The following is a 14538-nucleotide window of genomic DNA, read 5'->3' on the forward strand; positions in this document are numbered from 1 at the left end:
AAGCCGTTAAGGAATGCCGTTTTGACGTCCATTTGCCATATTTCATAATCGTAGAATGCGGCAATTGCTAACATGATTCGGACGGACTTCAGCTTCGCTACGGGTGAGAAGGTCTCATCATAGTCAACTCCTTGAACTTGTCGATAACCCTTAGCGACAAGTCGAGCTTTATAGATGGTAACATTTCCATCCGCGTCCATCTTCTTCTTAAAGATCCATTTATTTTCTGTCGCTCGCCGATCATCGGGCAAGTCTGTCAAAGTCCATACTTTGTTTTCATACATGGATCCTATCTCGGATTGCATGGCTTCAAGCCATTTGTTGGAATCTGGACCCGCCATTGCTTCTTCATAGTTTGAAGGTTCACCGTTGTCCAACAACATGATTTCCAGGACAGGGTTGCCGTACCACTCTGGTGTGGAACATGTCCTTGTGGACCTACGAAGTTCAGTGGTAACTTGATCATGATCGTCATCATTAACTTCCTCTCTAGTCGGTGCTGGCACCACAGAAACATTTTCTTGTGCTACGCTACTTTCTGGTTCGAGAGGGGTCATCTCATCAAGTTCCACTTTCCTCCCACTTACTTCTTTCGAGAGAAACTCTTTCTCCAGAAAGGACCCGTTCTTAGCAACGAAGATCTTGCCTTCGGATCTGAGGTAGAAGGTATACCTAATGGTTTCCTTAGGGTATCCTATGAAGACGCATTTTTCCGACTTGGGTTTGAGCTTTTCAGGTTGAAGTTTCTTGACATAAGCATCGCATCCCCAAACTTTAAGAAACGACGGCTTAGGTTTCTTTCCAAACCATAATTCATACGGTGTCGTCTCAACGGATTTCGACGGAGCCCTATTTAAAGTGAATGCGGCAGTCTCTAAAGCATAACCCCAGAATGATAGCGGTAGATCGGTAAGAGACATCATAGATCGCACCATATCAAATAGAGTGCGATTACGACGTTCGGACACACCATTATGCTGAGGTGTTCCAGGCAGCGTGAGTTGTGAAACAATTCCACATTTCCTTAAGTGTGTGCCAAATTCGTGACTCAAATATTCCCCTCCACGATCTGATCGTAAGAACTTTATTTTCCTGTCACGTTGATTCTCAACCTCACTCTGAAATTCCTTGAACTTTTCAAAGGTCTCAGACTTGTGTTTCATTAAGTAGACATACCCATATCTACTCAAGTCATCAGTGAGGGTGAGAACATAACGATAGCCACCGCGAGCCTCAATGCTCATTGGACCGCACACATCAGTATGTATGATTTCCAATAAGTTGGTTGCTCGCTCCATTGTTCCGGAGAACGGAGTCTTGGTCATTTTTCCCATGAGGCATGGTTCGCACGTGTCAAATGATTCATAATCAAGAGACTCCAAAAGTCCATCTGCATGGAGTTTCTTCATGCGTTTGACACCAATGTGACCAAGGCGGCAGTGCCACAAGTATGTGGGACTATCATTATCAACCTTACATTTCTTGGCATTCACACTATGAATATGTGTAACATCATGTTCGAGATTCATTAAGAATAAACCATTGACCAGTGGGGCATGACCATAAAACATATCTCTCATATAAATAGAACAACCATTATTCTCGGATTTAAATGAGTAGCCATCTCGCATTAAACGAGATCCAGATACAATGTTCATGCTCAAAGCTGGCACTAAATAACAATTATTGAGGTTTAAAACTAGTCCCGTAGGTAAATGTAGAGGTAGCGTGCCGACGGCAATCACATCGACCTTGGAACCATTCCCGACGCGCATCGTTACCTCGTCCTTCGCCAGTCTCCGCTTATTCCGCGGCTCCTGCTTTGAGTTACAAATATGAGCAACCGCACCGGTATCAAATACCCAGGAGCTACTACGAGCGCTGGTTAGGTACACATCTATAACATGTATATCACATATACCTTTGGTATTGCCGGCCTTCTTATCCGTTAAGTACTTGGGGCAGTTCCGCTTCCAGTGACCGTTTCCCTTGCAATAAAAGTACTCAGTCTCAGGCTTGGGTCCATTCTTTGTCTTCTTCCCGGCAGCTTGCTTACCGGGCGCGGCAACTCCCTTGCCGTCTTTCTTGAAGTTCTTCCTACCCTTGCCTTTCTTGAACTTAGTGGTTTTATTCACCATCAACACTTGATGTTCCTTTTTGATCTCCACCTCCGCTGATTTCAGCATTGAATATACCTCAGGAATGGTCTTTTCCATCCCCTGCATATTGAAGTTCATCACAAAGCTCTTGTAGCTAGGTGGAAGCGACTGAAGGATTCTGTCAACGACCGCGTCATCCGGGAGATTAACTCCCAGCTGAGACAAGCGGTTGTGCAACCTAGACATTTTGAGTATGTGTTCGCTGACGGAACTATTCTCCTCCATCTTACAACTGTAGAACTTGTCGGAGACTTCATATCTCTCGACCCGGGCATGAGCTTGGAAAACCATTTTCAGCTCTTGGAACATCTCATATGCTCCGTGCTGCTCAAAACGCTTTTGGAGCCCCGGTTCTAAGCTGTAAAGCATGCCGCACTGAACCAGGGAGTAATCATCACTACGTGACTGCCAGGCGTTCAGAACGTCTTGAGTTGCTGGGAAAACAGGTGCATCACCTAGCGGTGCTTCAAGGACATATGCTTTCTTGGCAGCTATGAGGATAATCCTCAGGTTACGGACCCAGTCCGTGTAGTTGCTACCATCGTCTTTCAGCTTGGTTTTCTCTAGGAACACGTTGAAGTTGAGGGCAACATTAGCGTGGGCCATTTGATCTACAAGACATATTGTAAAGGTTTTTTAGACTAAGTTCATGATAATTAAGTTCATCTAATCAAATTATTAACGAACTCCCACTCAGACAGACATCCCTCTAGTCATCTAAGTGATACATGATCCGAGTCAACTAGGCCGTGTCCGATCATCACGTGAGACGGATTAGTCATCATCGGTGAACATCTTCATGTTGATCGTATCTTCTATATGACTCATGTTCGACCTTTCGGTCTCTTGTGTTCCGAGGCCATGTCTGTACATGCTAGGCTCGTCAAGTCAACCTAAGTGTATTGCGTGTGTAAATCTGGCTTACACCCGTTGTATGCGAACGTTAGAACCTATCACACCCGATCATCACGTGGTGCTTCGGAACAACGAACCTTCGCAACGGTGGACAGTTAGGGGGAACACTTTCTTGAAATTTTAGCGAGGGATCATCTTATTTATGCTACCGTCGTTCTAAGCAAATAAGATGTAAAACATGATAAACATCACATGCAATCAAATAGTGACATGATATGGCCAATATCATTTTGCTCCTTTTGATCTCCATCTTCGGGGCGCCATGTTCATCATCGTCACCGGCATGACACCATGATCTCCATCATCATGATATCCATCATCGTGTCTTCATGAAGTAGTCTCGCCAACTATTACTTCTACTACTATGGCTAACGGTTAGCAATAAAGTAAAGTAATTACATGACGTTCCAGTTGACACGCGGGTCATAAATAAATTAAGACAACTCCTATGGCTCCTGCCGGTTGTCATACTCATCGACATGCAAGTCGTGATTCCTATTACAAGAACATGATCAATCTCATACATCACATATATCATTCATCACATCCTTCTGGCCATATCACATCACATGACACTTGCTGCAAAAACAAGTTAGACGTCCTCTAATTGTTGTTGCAAACTTTTACGTGGCTGCTATAGGTTTCTAGCAAGAACGATTCTTACCTACGCCAAAACCACAAAGTGATATGCCAATTTCTATTTACCCTTCATAAGGACCCTTTTCATCGAATCCGATCCGACTAAAGTGGGAGAGACAGACACCCGCTAGCCACCTTATGCAACTAGTGCATGTCAGTCGGTGGAACCTGTCTCACGTAAGCGTACGTGTAAGGTCGGTCCGGGCCGCTTCATCCCACGATGCCGCCGAATCAAAATAAGACTAGTAACGGCAAGTAAATTGACAAAATCGACGCCCACAACAACTTGTGTTCTACTCGTGCATAGAAACTACGCATAAACCTGGCTCTGATACCACTGTTGGGGATCGTAGCAGAAATTAAAATTTTCTACACATCACCAAGATCAATCTATGGAGTTTACTAGCAACGAGAGGGGAGGAGTGCATCTACATACCCTTGTAGATCACGAGCGGAAGCGTTCAAGAGAACGGGGTTGATGGAGTCGTATTCGTCGTGATCCAAATCACCGATGATCCAAGCGCCGAACGGACGGCACCTCCGCGTTCAACACACGTACGGAGCGGTGCCGTCTCCCACGCCTTGATCCAGTAAGGAGGAGGGAGAGGTTGAGGAAGAAGGCTCCAACAGCAGCACGACGGCATGGTGGTGGTGGAGTGACAGTTCTCCGGCAGGGCTTCGCCAAGCACACGCGGAGGAGAGGTGTTGGGGAGGGGAGGGGCTGCGCCTTGGATGTGGTGCTGCAGCCCTCCCCTCACCCCTCTATTTATAGGGAGGAGGGGGAAGGGGGTCGGCCCCTCTAGATGAGATCTAGAGGGGGGCGGCGGCCAAGGGGGGAGGGAGCTTGCCCCCCAAGCAAGGGGGGCGCCTCCCCCCTTAGGGTTCCCCCCAAACCCTAGGCGCATGGGCCCTAGGGGGGTTGGCGCCCAGCCCACTAAGGGCTGGTTCCCTTCCACCTACAGCCCATAAGGCCCTCCGGGGCAGGTGGACCCTCCCGGTGGACCCCCGGAACCCCTCCGGTGGTCCCGGTACAATACCGGTATACCCCCGAATATTTCCGGTGACCGTATGGTGACTTCCCATATATAAATCTTTACCTCCGGACCATTCCGGAACTCCGCGTGACGTACGGGATCTCATTCGGGACTCCGAACAACATTCGGTAATCACATACAAACCTTCCTTATAACCCTAGCGTCATCGAACCTTAAGTGTGTAGACCCTACGGGTTCGGGAATCATGCAGACATGACCGAGACACCTCTCTAGCCAATAACCAACAGCGGGATCTGGATACCCATGTTGGCTCCCACATGTTCCACGATGATCTCATCGGATGAACCACGATGTCGAGGATTCAAGCAATCCCGTATACAATTCCCTTTATCAATCGGTACTTTACTTGCCCGAGATTCGATCGTCGGTATCCGAATACCTCGTTCAATCTCGTTACCGGCAAGTCACTTTACTCGTTCCGTAATGCATGATCCCGTGACTAACTACTTAGTCACATTGAGCTCATTATGATGATGCAATACCGAGTGGGCCCAGAGATACCTCTCCGTCATACGGAGTGACAAATCCCAGTCTCGATCCGAGCCAACCCAACAGACACTTTCGGAGATACCTGTAGTGCACCTTTATAGCCACCCAGTTACGTTGTGACGTTTGGTACACCCAAAGCATTCCTACGGTATCTGGGAGTTGCGCGATCTCATGGTCTAAGAAAATGATACTTGACATTAGAAAAGCTTTAGCAAACGAACTACACGATCTAGTGCTATGCTTAGGATTGGGTCTTGTCCATCACATCATTCTCCTAATGATGTGATCCCGTTATTAATGACATCCAATGTCCATGGTCAGGAAACCGTAACCATCTATTGATCAACGAGCTAGTCAACTAGAGGCTCACTAGGGACATGTTATGGTCTATGTATTCACACATGTATTACGATTTCCGGATAACACAATTAAAGCATGAACAATAGACAATTATCATGAACAAGGAAATATAATAATAACCATTTTATTATTGCCTCTAGGGCATATTTCCAACAATAAACTCTATCCAAGTCCAATTCAATCTGGCAGCCACCTTCAAGGGCTAAGAGAGCAGCCGGAGGCGAGAGGGCCAAAAATTTTCTTGCAGCAGCGGCAACACCCTTGAAACCCTCGCTCTAACAGTGTGCAGCCAAGAATATAAGTTTTTTTGGAGCAACTAGTTAACGAGCGCTCCTTCGGGAGCCTCACAACGATCAACGTCACTTGGCGCGCTCTCAGCCGCCTGCCACGTGTCGCGCTTTGGGCGCTCCCTTCGTTTTTTTATTTTTCCGCACGCGTTTTCAGCTTTTTAAACGGTTTTTTCCCTGTTTTTTTTCGACGCTTCGGTTTTTCACTGGCCTTTGTTAGCTTTTAGAACAAATAAATAAATAAAAAAATTTACGCGAAAAAACGTGTTTTCTTTTTTATTTCGTGAGAGTCACGGTTTTGCTTTCGCAAGAGTCACGGCTGTGCCTCTCAGAAACGAAAAACCCATTTTCTGTCTTTTTTCTTTCGCGAGAGGGACGGTTTTGCTTCCGCTAGAGTCACGGTTGTGCTTTCGCGAGAAGCACGGCCGTGCCTGTCGGGAACGGAAAAAAAATGCATTTTCTGTTTCTTTCCTCCCGCGAGAGGCACGGTTTTGCTTCCGGGAGAGGCACGGTTGTGCTTTCACGAGAGGCACGACCGTGCCTCTCGGAAACGGAAAAAAACGCGTTTTCTGTTTTTTTCTTTCGCAAGAGGCACGGTTTTGCTTCCGCGAGAGGCATGGTTGTGCTTTCGCGAGAGGCATAGCCGTGCCTCCGCGAAAACGGAAAAAACGCGTTTTCTCTTCTTTTTTTTCCTTCCGCGAGAGGCACGGTTGTGATTACGCGAGAGACACGGGCATGCCTCTTTTGAAAAGGGAAAAAATCCGTGCTCCCGATTCGGTTTTTTCGTCCTGCTTTTTTCGTGAAAAAAAGTTCGTCAGAACCTATCAACATGGGATCTAGTTTTAAAGATCTCGACGCGAGGAAACCAATGATGAAAACGATTCAAGATTTGGACGCACGGTTTAAGAGATAAAACATTTTAAATAAACAGATCTACTAAAAAAGGAAAAATGACAAGCCATGCACATGCAGCGCGCCACTTATCGCAACCTAGGAAGGTGGAAGTGTTCTTTGCAACGAGTAGTACTCAATTAGTGATTTCGTTTTTTTTCCTTGATACACGTTAAGAATATCAAGATGCGAGGGCCAACGCTTCACGACTGGGCCCAGGTAGGTGGTAACAAGAAAGTTCTCACACATCAGGGCCATTCATTCGGCCGGGCCTTGAGTCCACGGAGCCGCTTCCACCACTCCTGGGCCGTGGTCGCAGTCCACGCAGTCTCCCATTCGCACCTCACCACGCAGTATATCCGCAAGCAGGTCCCTTGCACCCCTCCCCTGTCCCCTAAACCCGAAGACCCTCTCCGCCGCCGCTTCCTCATCTCATCCTCCCGGATCGGGAGGCGGAAGCCAAGCCCCAAGGTGAGACCCCCCTCTCCTCCTCCCCCGCCCTCCCCGCTCCTCCGATTGCCTCTCCCCGGAGCTCCCCGCCGCGTCCGCGCCAGCTAGCTGCTGCCCAGTCGACCGGCTTCACTGGGTTCTAGGCTCTGGTTCGCCGGATTCGTCGTCGTCAGGGACGCGTGCGTATCATTTCCGCGGTAGATCTGCTGCTCCGTTCGCCCCGCGCGCTTGCTCCGGGGGCGATTTGCTGGCGTGGATGGATGCCCGTCGCTTCTCCTCCTGCGTGCGTCCACTAGGTATCGGTGGTTGCTTAGGTGGTAGGCGCCCGTGGTTTCCGTTGTGGTCGACGCCGATCTAAGTTTTTTGTGTAATTCCAGAGAGGAGTTCGTGTTCTGTTATCGTGTACTTTTGGCTACTTCGCTCGGCTGTTCGTCCACGGGGATTCGTTGGAAATCGTTCGGCTGCAGGGTTCTGCTCGCTCGCTTGCTTACTTTGCTGCCTGCCGTAACCTGGTCGATTTTTTTTTGCTACCATGTTCAGCGTGGATAAAATGGAGATGCATGTCACTGCCTGGCATGCTTAATCTAATTTAATGTGCAAAATGGGAGATGCCCATGTCGGTGTGTTTTGCTACTCCTCTATGTAATTTTAGTTCAGGTGTTGTGCATGAATTTTTCTCTGATCTGACCGTTTCGTCTGAACTATTATGTGTGGGCATCTTCTGCGTTTTTCTTGGTGCTCACCATGTATGATTTGGTTTTTCTCAGTGCTCCCCATGTATAAGTTTCTCTGATCTGACCATTAGCCGTCTTGTTTTGGGCTGTACTTATGCACTGTTTTGCCATTCATACATTGCTTGCAAAAGAAATTGTTACATGTGTGCTTGCTTCCCGGTGTAATTAGGCGTCAAGCTATGCATATTGAGGAGTACTCGGTTTTGTGCTTCCATATTTGATTATTATCATTGTGGTATAATGAAATTTAAATTACATGGCTTACTGGTCACTTAATGGTCAGCGGATACATCCTTGCTTATTCATGTACAGATCACTTAATAGTATCTGTACTTATTAAGCCTTTCTAACTTGATTAGATCAATCCCTGAGAAGCTTTACTATTATTCACCCCTTCGCTAGTTGTACAGATCTGGAAGTATTTTGTGTAGTTGGTGAAATCCATGCATGTTTCTTCCTCATAGTTTTACAGCCCCTTCAATTGTGGAGGACCAGCTTTTGCAAGGACACTTTTCATGGTCGATTGCTTTTCTTGCCGTGATGTGTGTTTTTGCATTACCTATTTGTTCTTGATTGTTTTTTAATACTAAGCACTTTTGAGTAGACAATTGTGGTTGCAGTTACTTGACATAATCATTAATTCATTATATTACATTGCTGGATATTCATGTTTAGTCGTTCACATCTCATTCTTGTTCAATTCTAATAGCTTTGCCATTCTCTGAACAGGAACTTAAATTCTCGGTGTGATATTCAAAAGCAGTCAAGATGGTGAAGTTTACCGCGGAGGAGCTCCGTGGAATTATGGACAAAAAGAATAATATCCGTAACATGTCTGTTATTGCTCATGTTGACCATGGTATGTGCATGTGCCTGAACAGTGAACATTGGTTTTTGACTGCTGAGCTCATAATCTAGAAACTTGTTGATTGTTGTTTTTATAGTCTGTTCTTAATTCTGTAAACTGTTTATTTCTATAAATTGGTTTAATTAGCTGTCAGCTTTGTTCTATTTAATTAGTTCCATCTCGTGTGTCATAGAGCTTCAGTTACCTCATTGTCCCAGGACTCAAAATAATTACGTAATAACCTTAAAATGTACTCCCTCTGTAAACTAATATAAGACGTTTAACTGTTAACTTGGGGTCCTAGGTTTCAAAAATCTACCCAGTTTGGTGTATAATCATGTTAATGACTGTATTTATTACAATTTATAAGCTCAGAAATTGGCACCATTGTGCTTAATAACTTTGATTTGATGATCTTATACATGTGCTGTTTTTTTTTGCTTTGTCCCAGACTCCCAGTAGATTGTGTTTAGCCATGTTACTGTACCTTGTTTGTTTTATTTTCATCTTCTCTTGTTTCTGGATTGTCTCAGTGTACTGTGCTGTTGTGTACTACTTAATTCTTAAGAAGTTAATATGTTCAATTCTCAGTTCATATAAATTGTGTTCTACTGTTTAAAGCTGATCCTTTTTGTTTTGTTGAATACTAAAATTGTGCACTGTCCTTGTATCTTTTACATTTGTGCAGGCAAATCTACGCTTACGGATTCCCTTGTGGCAGCAGCTGGGATTATTGCCCAGGAAGTAGCTGGTGATGTTCGCATGACCGATACCCGTGCAGATGAGGCAGAACGTGGTATTACAATCAAATCCACGGGTATCTCTCTTTTCTATCAGATGACTCCTGAATCACTCGAGATGTACAAGGGCGACAGGGATGGTGATGAGTACCTGATCAACCTTATTGATTCACCTGGCCACGTTGACTTCTCTTCAGAAGTCACAGCTGCTCTTCGTATCACCGATGGTGCTTTGGTTGTTGTTGACTGTATTGAGGGTGTCTGTGTGCAGACTGAAACTGTGCTGCGCCAAGCTCTTGGTGAGAGGATTCGGCCTGTCCTCACCGTGAACAAGATGGACAGATGCTTCCTTGAGCTTCAAGTGGAAGGCGAGGAAGCATATCAGACTTTCTCCCGTGTCATTGAAAATGCCAATGTCATCATGGCAACATATGAAGATGTGCTCCTTGGTGATGTCCAAGTGTACCCAGAGAAGGGGACTGTTGCATTCTCCGCTGGTTTGCATGGGTGGGCTTTCACCCTTACAAACTTTGCTAAGATGTATGCCTCCAAGTTTGGAGTTGATGAGTCGAAGATGATGGAGAGGCTGTGGGGTGAGAACTTCTTTGACCCAGCCACAAAGAAATGGACCTCCAAGAACACTGGGACAGCTACCTGCAAGAGAGGTTTCGTTCAGTTCTGCTATGAGCCAATCAAGCAAATCATAGCCACCTGCATGAATGATCAGAAGGATAAGTTGTGGCCAATGTTGAAGAAGCTTGGTGTGACGATGAAGAATGATGAGAAGGACTTGATGGGCAAGGCTCTCATGAAGCGTGTGATGCAAACTTGGCTGCCTGCCAGTCGTGCTCTGCTTGAGATGATGATATTTCACCTTCCCTCTCCCTCAAAGGCACAGAGGTATCGTGTGGAGAACTTGTACGAGGGTCCCCTTGATGATATATATGCTAATGCTATCAGAAACTGTGACCCTGATGGTCCTCTTATGCTGTATGTCTCCAAGATGATTCCAGCATCTGACAAGGGTAGGTTCTTTGCCTTTGGACGTGTTTTTGCCGGGAGGGTTGCAACTGGTATGAAGGTCCGTATCATGGGTCCCAACTTTGTTCCTGGCCAGAAGAAGGATCTGTATGTGAAGAGTGTCCAGCGTACTGTTATCTGGATGGGAAAGAAGCAAGAGTCTGTTGAGGATGTTCCCTGTGGTAACACTGTTGCTTTGGTTGGTTTGGATCAGTTCATCACCAAGAATGCAACCCTGACAAATGAGAAGGAAGTTGATGCCTGCCCAATCAGGGCAATGAAGTTCTCTGTGTCCCCTGTTGTGCGTGTTGCCGTTCAGTGCAAGGTGGCATCTGATCTTCCTAAGCTTGTTGAGGGTTTGAAGCGGCTGGCGAAGTCTGACCCTATGGTTCTCTGTAGCATTGAAGAGTCTGGTGAGCATATCATTGCTGGAGCTGGAGAGCTTCACCTTGAAATCTGTTTGAAGGATCTGCAGGAGGACTTCATGGGTGGTGCTGAAATTATTGTTTCCCCTCCCGTCGTCTCCTTCCGTGAGACTGTTCTTGAGAAGTCCTGTCGCACTGTCATGAGCAAGTCCCCCAACAAGCATAACCGTCTTTACATGGAAGCTCGCCCATTGGAGGAGGGATTGGCTGAGGCTATTGATGATGGCCGCATTGGCCCACGTGATGATCCTAAGGTGCGCTCTAAGATCCTATCTGAGGAGTTTGGTTGGGACAAGGATCTCGCCAAGAAGATTTGGTGCTTTGGACCTGAGACGACTGGCCCCAACATGGTTGTTGACATGTGTAAGGGAGTGCAGTATCTGAATGAAATCAAGGACTCTGTTGTGGCTGGGTTCCAGTGGGCATCGAAAGAAGGTGCTTTGGCTGAGGAGAACATGCGTGGCATTTGCTTTGAGGTCTGTGATGTTGTTCTGCACACTGATGCTATTCACAGGGGTGGTGGTCAGGTCATCCCAACAGCCAGGAGGGTCATTTACGCTTCTCAGCTCACTGCTAAGCCAAGGCTGCTGGAGCCCGTGTACCTGGTTGAGATCCAGGCCCCAGAGAATGCACTCGGCGGTATCTATGGTGTTCTGAATCAGAAGAGAGGGCATGTGTTTGAGGAGATGCAGAGGCCTGGTACCCCACTGTACAACATCAAGGCTTACCTCCCGGTCATCGAGTCTTTCGGGTTCTCAAGTACCCTCAGGGCAGCGACATCTGGCCAGGCATTCCCCCAGTGTGTGTTCGACCACTGGGACATCATGTCTTCTGATCCTTTGGAGGCCGGCTCCCAGTCTGCCACCCTTGTCACGGAGATCCGCAAGCGCAAGGGTCTTAAGGAACAGATGACCCCTCTGTCTGATTTTGAGGACAAGCTCTAAACTTTTGGTTCTGTTATCTCCTATATGGTGTAGTTGGTTTTGCTGCTAAGAGAGCTGCACTATTATTTTCTGTCTATTGTGTCGTGGCTGTATTGCTATTGGGATGTCCTATCTGTCGTGATACTGGCACTTTGTTTTGATGTCTATCGATGTTAAAACTTAGATTATATATGTGTTAGCCACTGGTAGTTCGTTGTTTGTGTTAGATCCTGCTCTGCCTGATTATTTATTGCTATTTTCTTGCTCTATATTTTTCATGTTTGTCCAGCAATCGCATCAGTGTTTTTCTTATTCATTGCATTAGTTTTCTCCCTGCTCTTATCATCATTTTACATTGATTGATGCACTCGTCCAGGTTTTATGCCCATCGAAATGTGTTCCCTCGTCTAGCAGTTGTATCTTTCAATTTATCCTCAAAACTTGTTTAAGCTGCAGTTTGTCAGTTTTTTAGTACAGTACATAGCTCTCCAGTTCGTACTCTACAATCTCGTAGACACAAACTGATGATGAGAAATTACTCCCTCTGGAACTAATGCTATACATCAGTAGAGTTACTTGAGATTATTCTGTAGTAGAAGCATCTGTTGGTGCTGACAATATCCGAACTTGGCATATATTCTTTGGAATAATGAAGGGTGTGCGAGAGCAAAAATTCCTTTCTCGACCCACTTTCGGGTGTTTGGTAGTGTATGAAGGTTGCTTGAGTCCACACTAGTTTAACACAAATAGGACGCGTTTGGTTGCCTGCATTAGACCCAATCAGGCCCGTGCGGGAAGAAAATGGGCACCGAATCGGCCATTTTTTGCGAGCTAGACGAGCTAGATCGAGCACAAGGAGTGGGCCCCGTTGCATGAGAGGACCTCTCCTCTAATCCCCTTCTTCCTCCTCCATTCAGATCTACACAACGAAGCTTCGATTCGAGATAAGTTCTACACAAAAAAGATGCACATCGATCTTATGGTTCCATTCAGACGATCGGTTTGTAGTTTCATAGATTGTAGATGATTAATTTTGTGTTCATGTTTGTACCTATTTTAGGCGCTCTTGAGGAACATGAGGGAGACCGGGCGCGGCAAGACGCGGAGGCGCAATAGGCTGCCGCCGCGGTGCGGCAGCAGGTACTTGGTTGGGGGCACGGAGAGACGCGGAGGCGTAACATGCCGGCATACGGGAGGAGATCGAGCTTGCTGAGGAGTGCTCGTCGCCGATCCGTCTCCTGCCCGCGCAAGGCAGCGCGTACTCGCAATGGGTGCTCGCCAAGCAGCCGAAAGCGACGGTCCGAGTGGCGTGCATCGAGTTCGACCCAAGCAAGCTCACCGACGACCGCGGCGACCTCGACATGATCGTGAAGAAGCTGACTCGGTCGAAGGCCGGTGGCGGTGCAACAAACTCTGGGTCCGTTGCCCAGACTGTGCACAAGCCCCAAGGACAAGATTACAGCACCAAGATCTGACCAAGCAAGAGGGATTAATTCTTTGAAGGATCCAAGTGCAGATCAAGAAGGCCAAGATGAGCCAGAGAAGCAAGATACCGCTAAGGAAAGAACCTCTCTTGCCGGGCAGGCGAGCCTGGCAAGGTTGGGGTTGCCACGGAAGCAAGCTTCCAGATCATCCCGACAGACCTGCCGGGGCTTGCGGAGGCAGGCCACTCCACCGCTCCACCTCACAAGCGATGCAAGTCATAGATCAGTGCGGTGTCGAGCCCCAAGGTGACTAAGTGGCTGCTCTCTGACACATGGCAGCCACTTCCTACAGCAAACACCTCCATATGACACCCGTCCTGAGACGTGCAGGCACGAAGCTGGCAAGACAGCCCGGCAAGGGTTGCCGGGCACACTGTGATGTGACACTCGACGACACATTTAATGCGCTCTGTCAGCCTGCAGAGTTAGGTATGATAGCACTGTTTGCTATCTAATCAGTACGTAAAGACTGATTTGCCATTGTGGTGACCCCTTGCTCTATAAAAGGAGGCCCATGGCAACCGTAGAAAGGGTTCCGGTTCTAGAGGCTCGGGGATTCAGCCATTCGGACCCTCACACATTCATATGCGCGTAGCCACTCTCGCCGCGAGACAACCCTGTTGGGCAAGTGTGCTGCGTTCGCCGCCATTTTCCACCATCAATCCACCAAAGCATGAGTAGGGTTTTACGCCTCACGGCGGCCCGAACCGGGGTAAAACTGCCCGTGTGATCTCTATCGCGCTGTGTTACGCCTCTCCGCTCTTTGTGCAACGTGCCCATCCCCCTGCCAAACCAAAAAGGGCTCATGGCCCCATAGGTGGTCGTGGTTTCCCACGACATCTTTGGCGCGCCAGGTAGGGGGATCACTTGCGCGAACCCGAGAGCGTCAGTAGCGCGTCATCTTCATCGCCATTTTCGTCATCGACTATGGCGCCCAAGAAGAAGCTCGAAGCTGCAAATCACCCGTCCACCTCGAAGGCTCCGCCACCCGCGACCGCCGACGTCACGGGGAATGCGGGGACGCATGATGATGTGGACGCTGCGGGGGACGTGGTCGGCGCAGGAGGCGTTGTCACCACCTCCCTCACGGCCGAAGCAGAAGCGGGAGGCACCGGGGAAG

At 47.5% G+C, this 14538-nt stretch overlaps 1 protein-coding gene across 1 annotated transcript; it reads left to right on the forward strand.

The window, feature by feature from the left end:
- Positions 1–7081: 7081 nt before the first annotated feature.
- On the forward strand, positions 7082–12143 carry LOC109746543 (elongation factor 2-like). Its single transcript, XM_020305663.4, has 3 exons — positions 7082–7266; positions 8709–8838; positions 9515–12143. Exons 2-3 carry the CDS (start codon positions 8748–8750, stop codon positions 11953–11955), a joined length of 2532 nt encoding a protein of 843 aa, XP_020161252.1. The 5' UTR covers positions 7082–7266; positions 8709–8747; the 3' UTR covers positions 11956–12143.
- The last annotated feature ends 2395 nt before the right edge of the window (positions 12144–14538 follow it).

Source organism: Aegilops tauschii, chromosome 5, assembly GCF_002575655.3.
Source record: "Aegilops tauschii subsp. strangulata cultivar AL8/78 chromosome 5, Aet v6.0, whole genome shotgun sequence".
Classification (NCBI taxonomy): Eukaryota; Viridiplantae; Streptophyta; class Magnoliopsida; order Poales; family Poaceae; genus Aegilops; species Aegilops tauschii.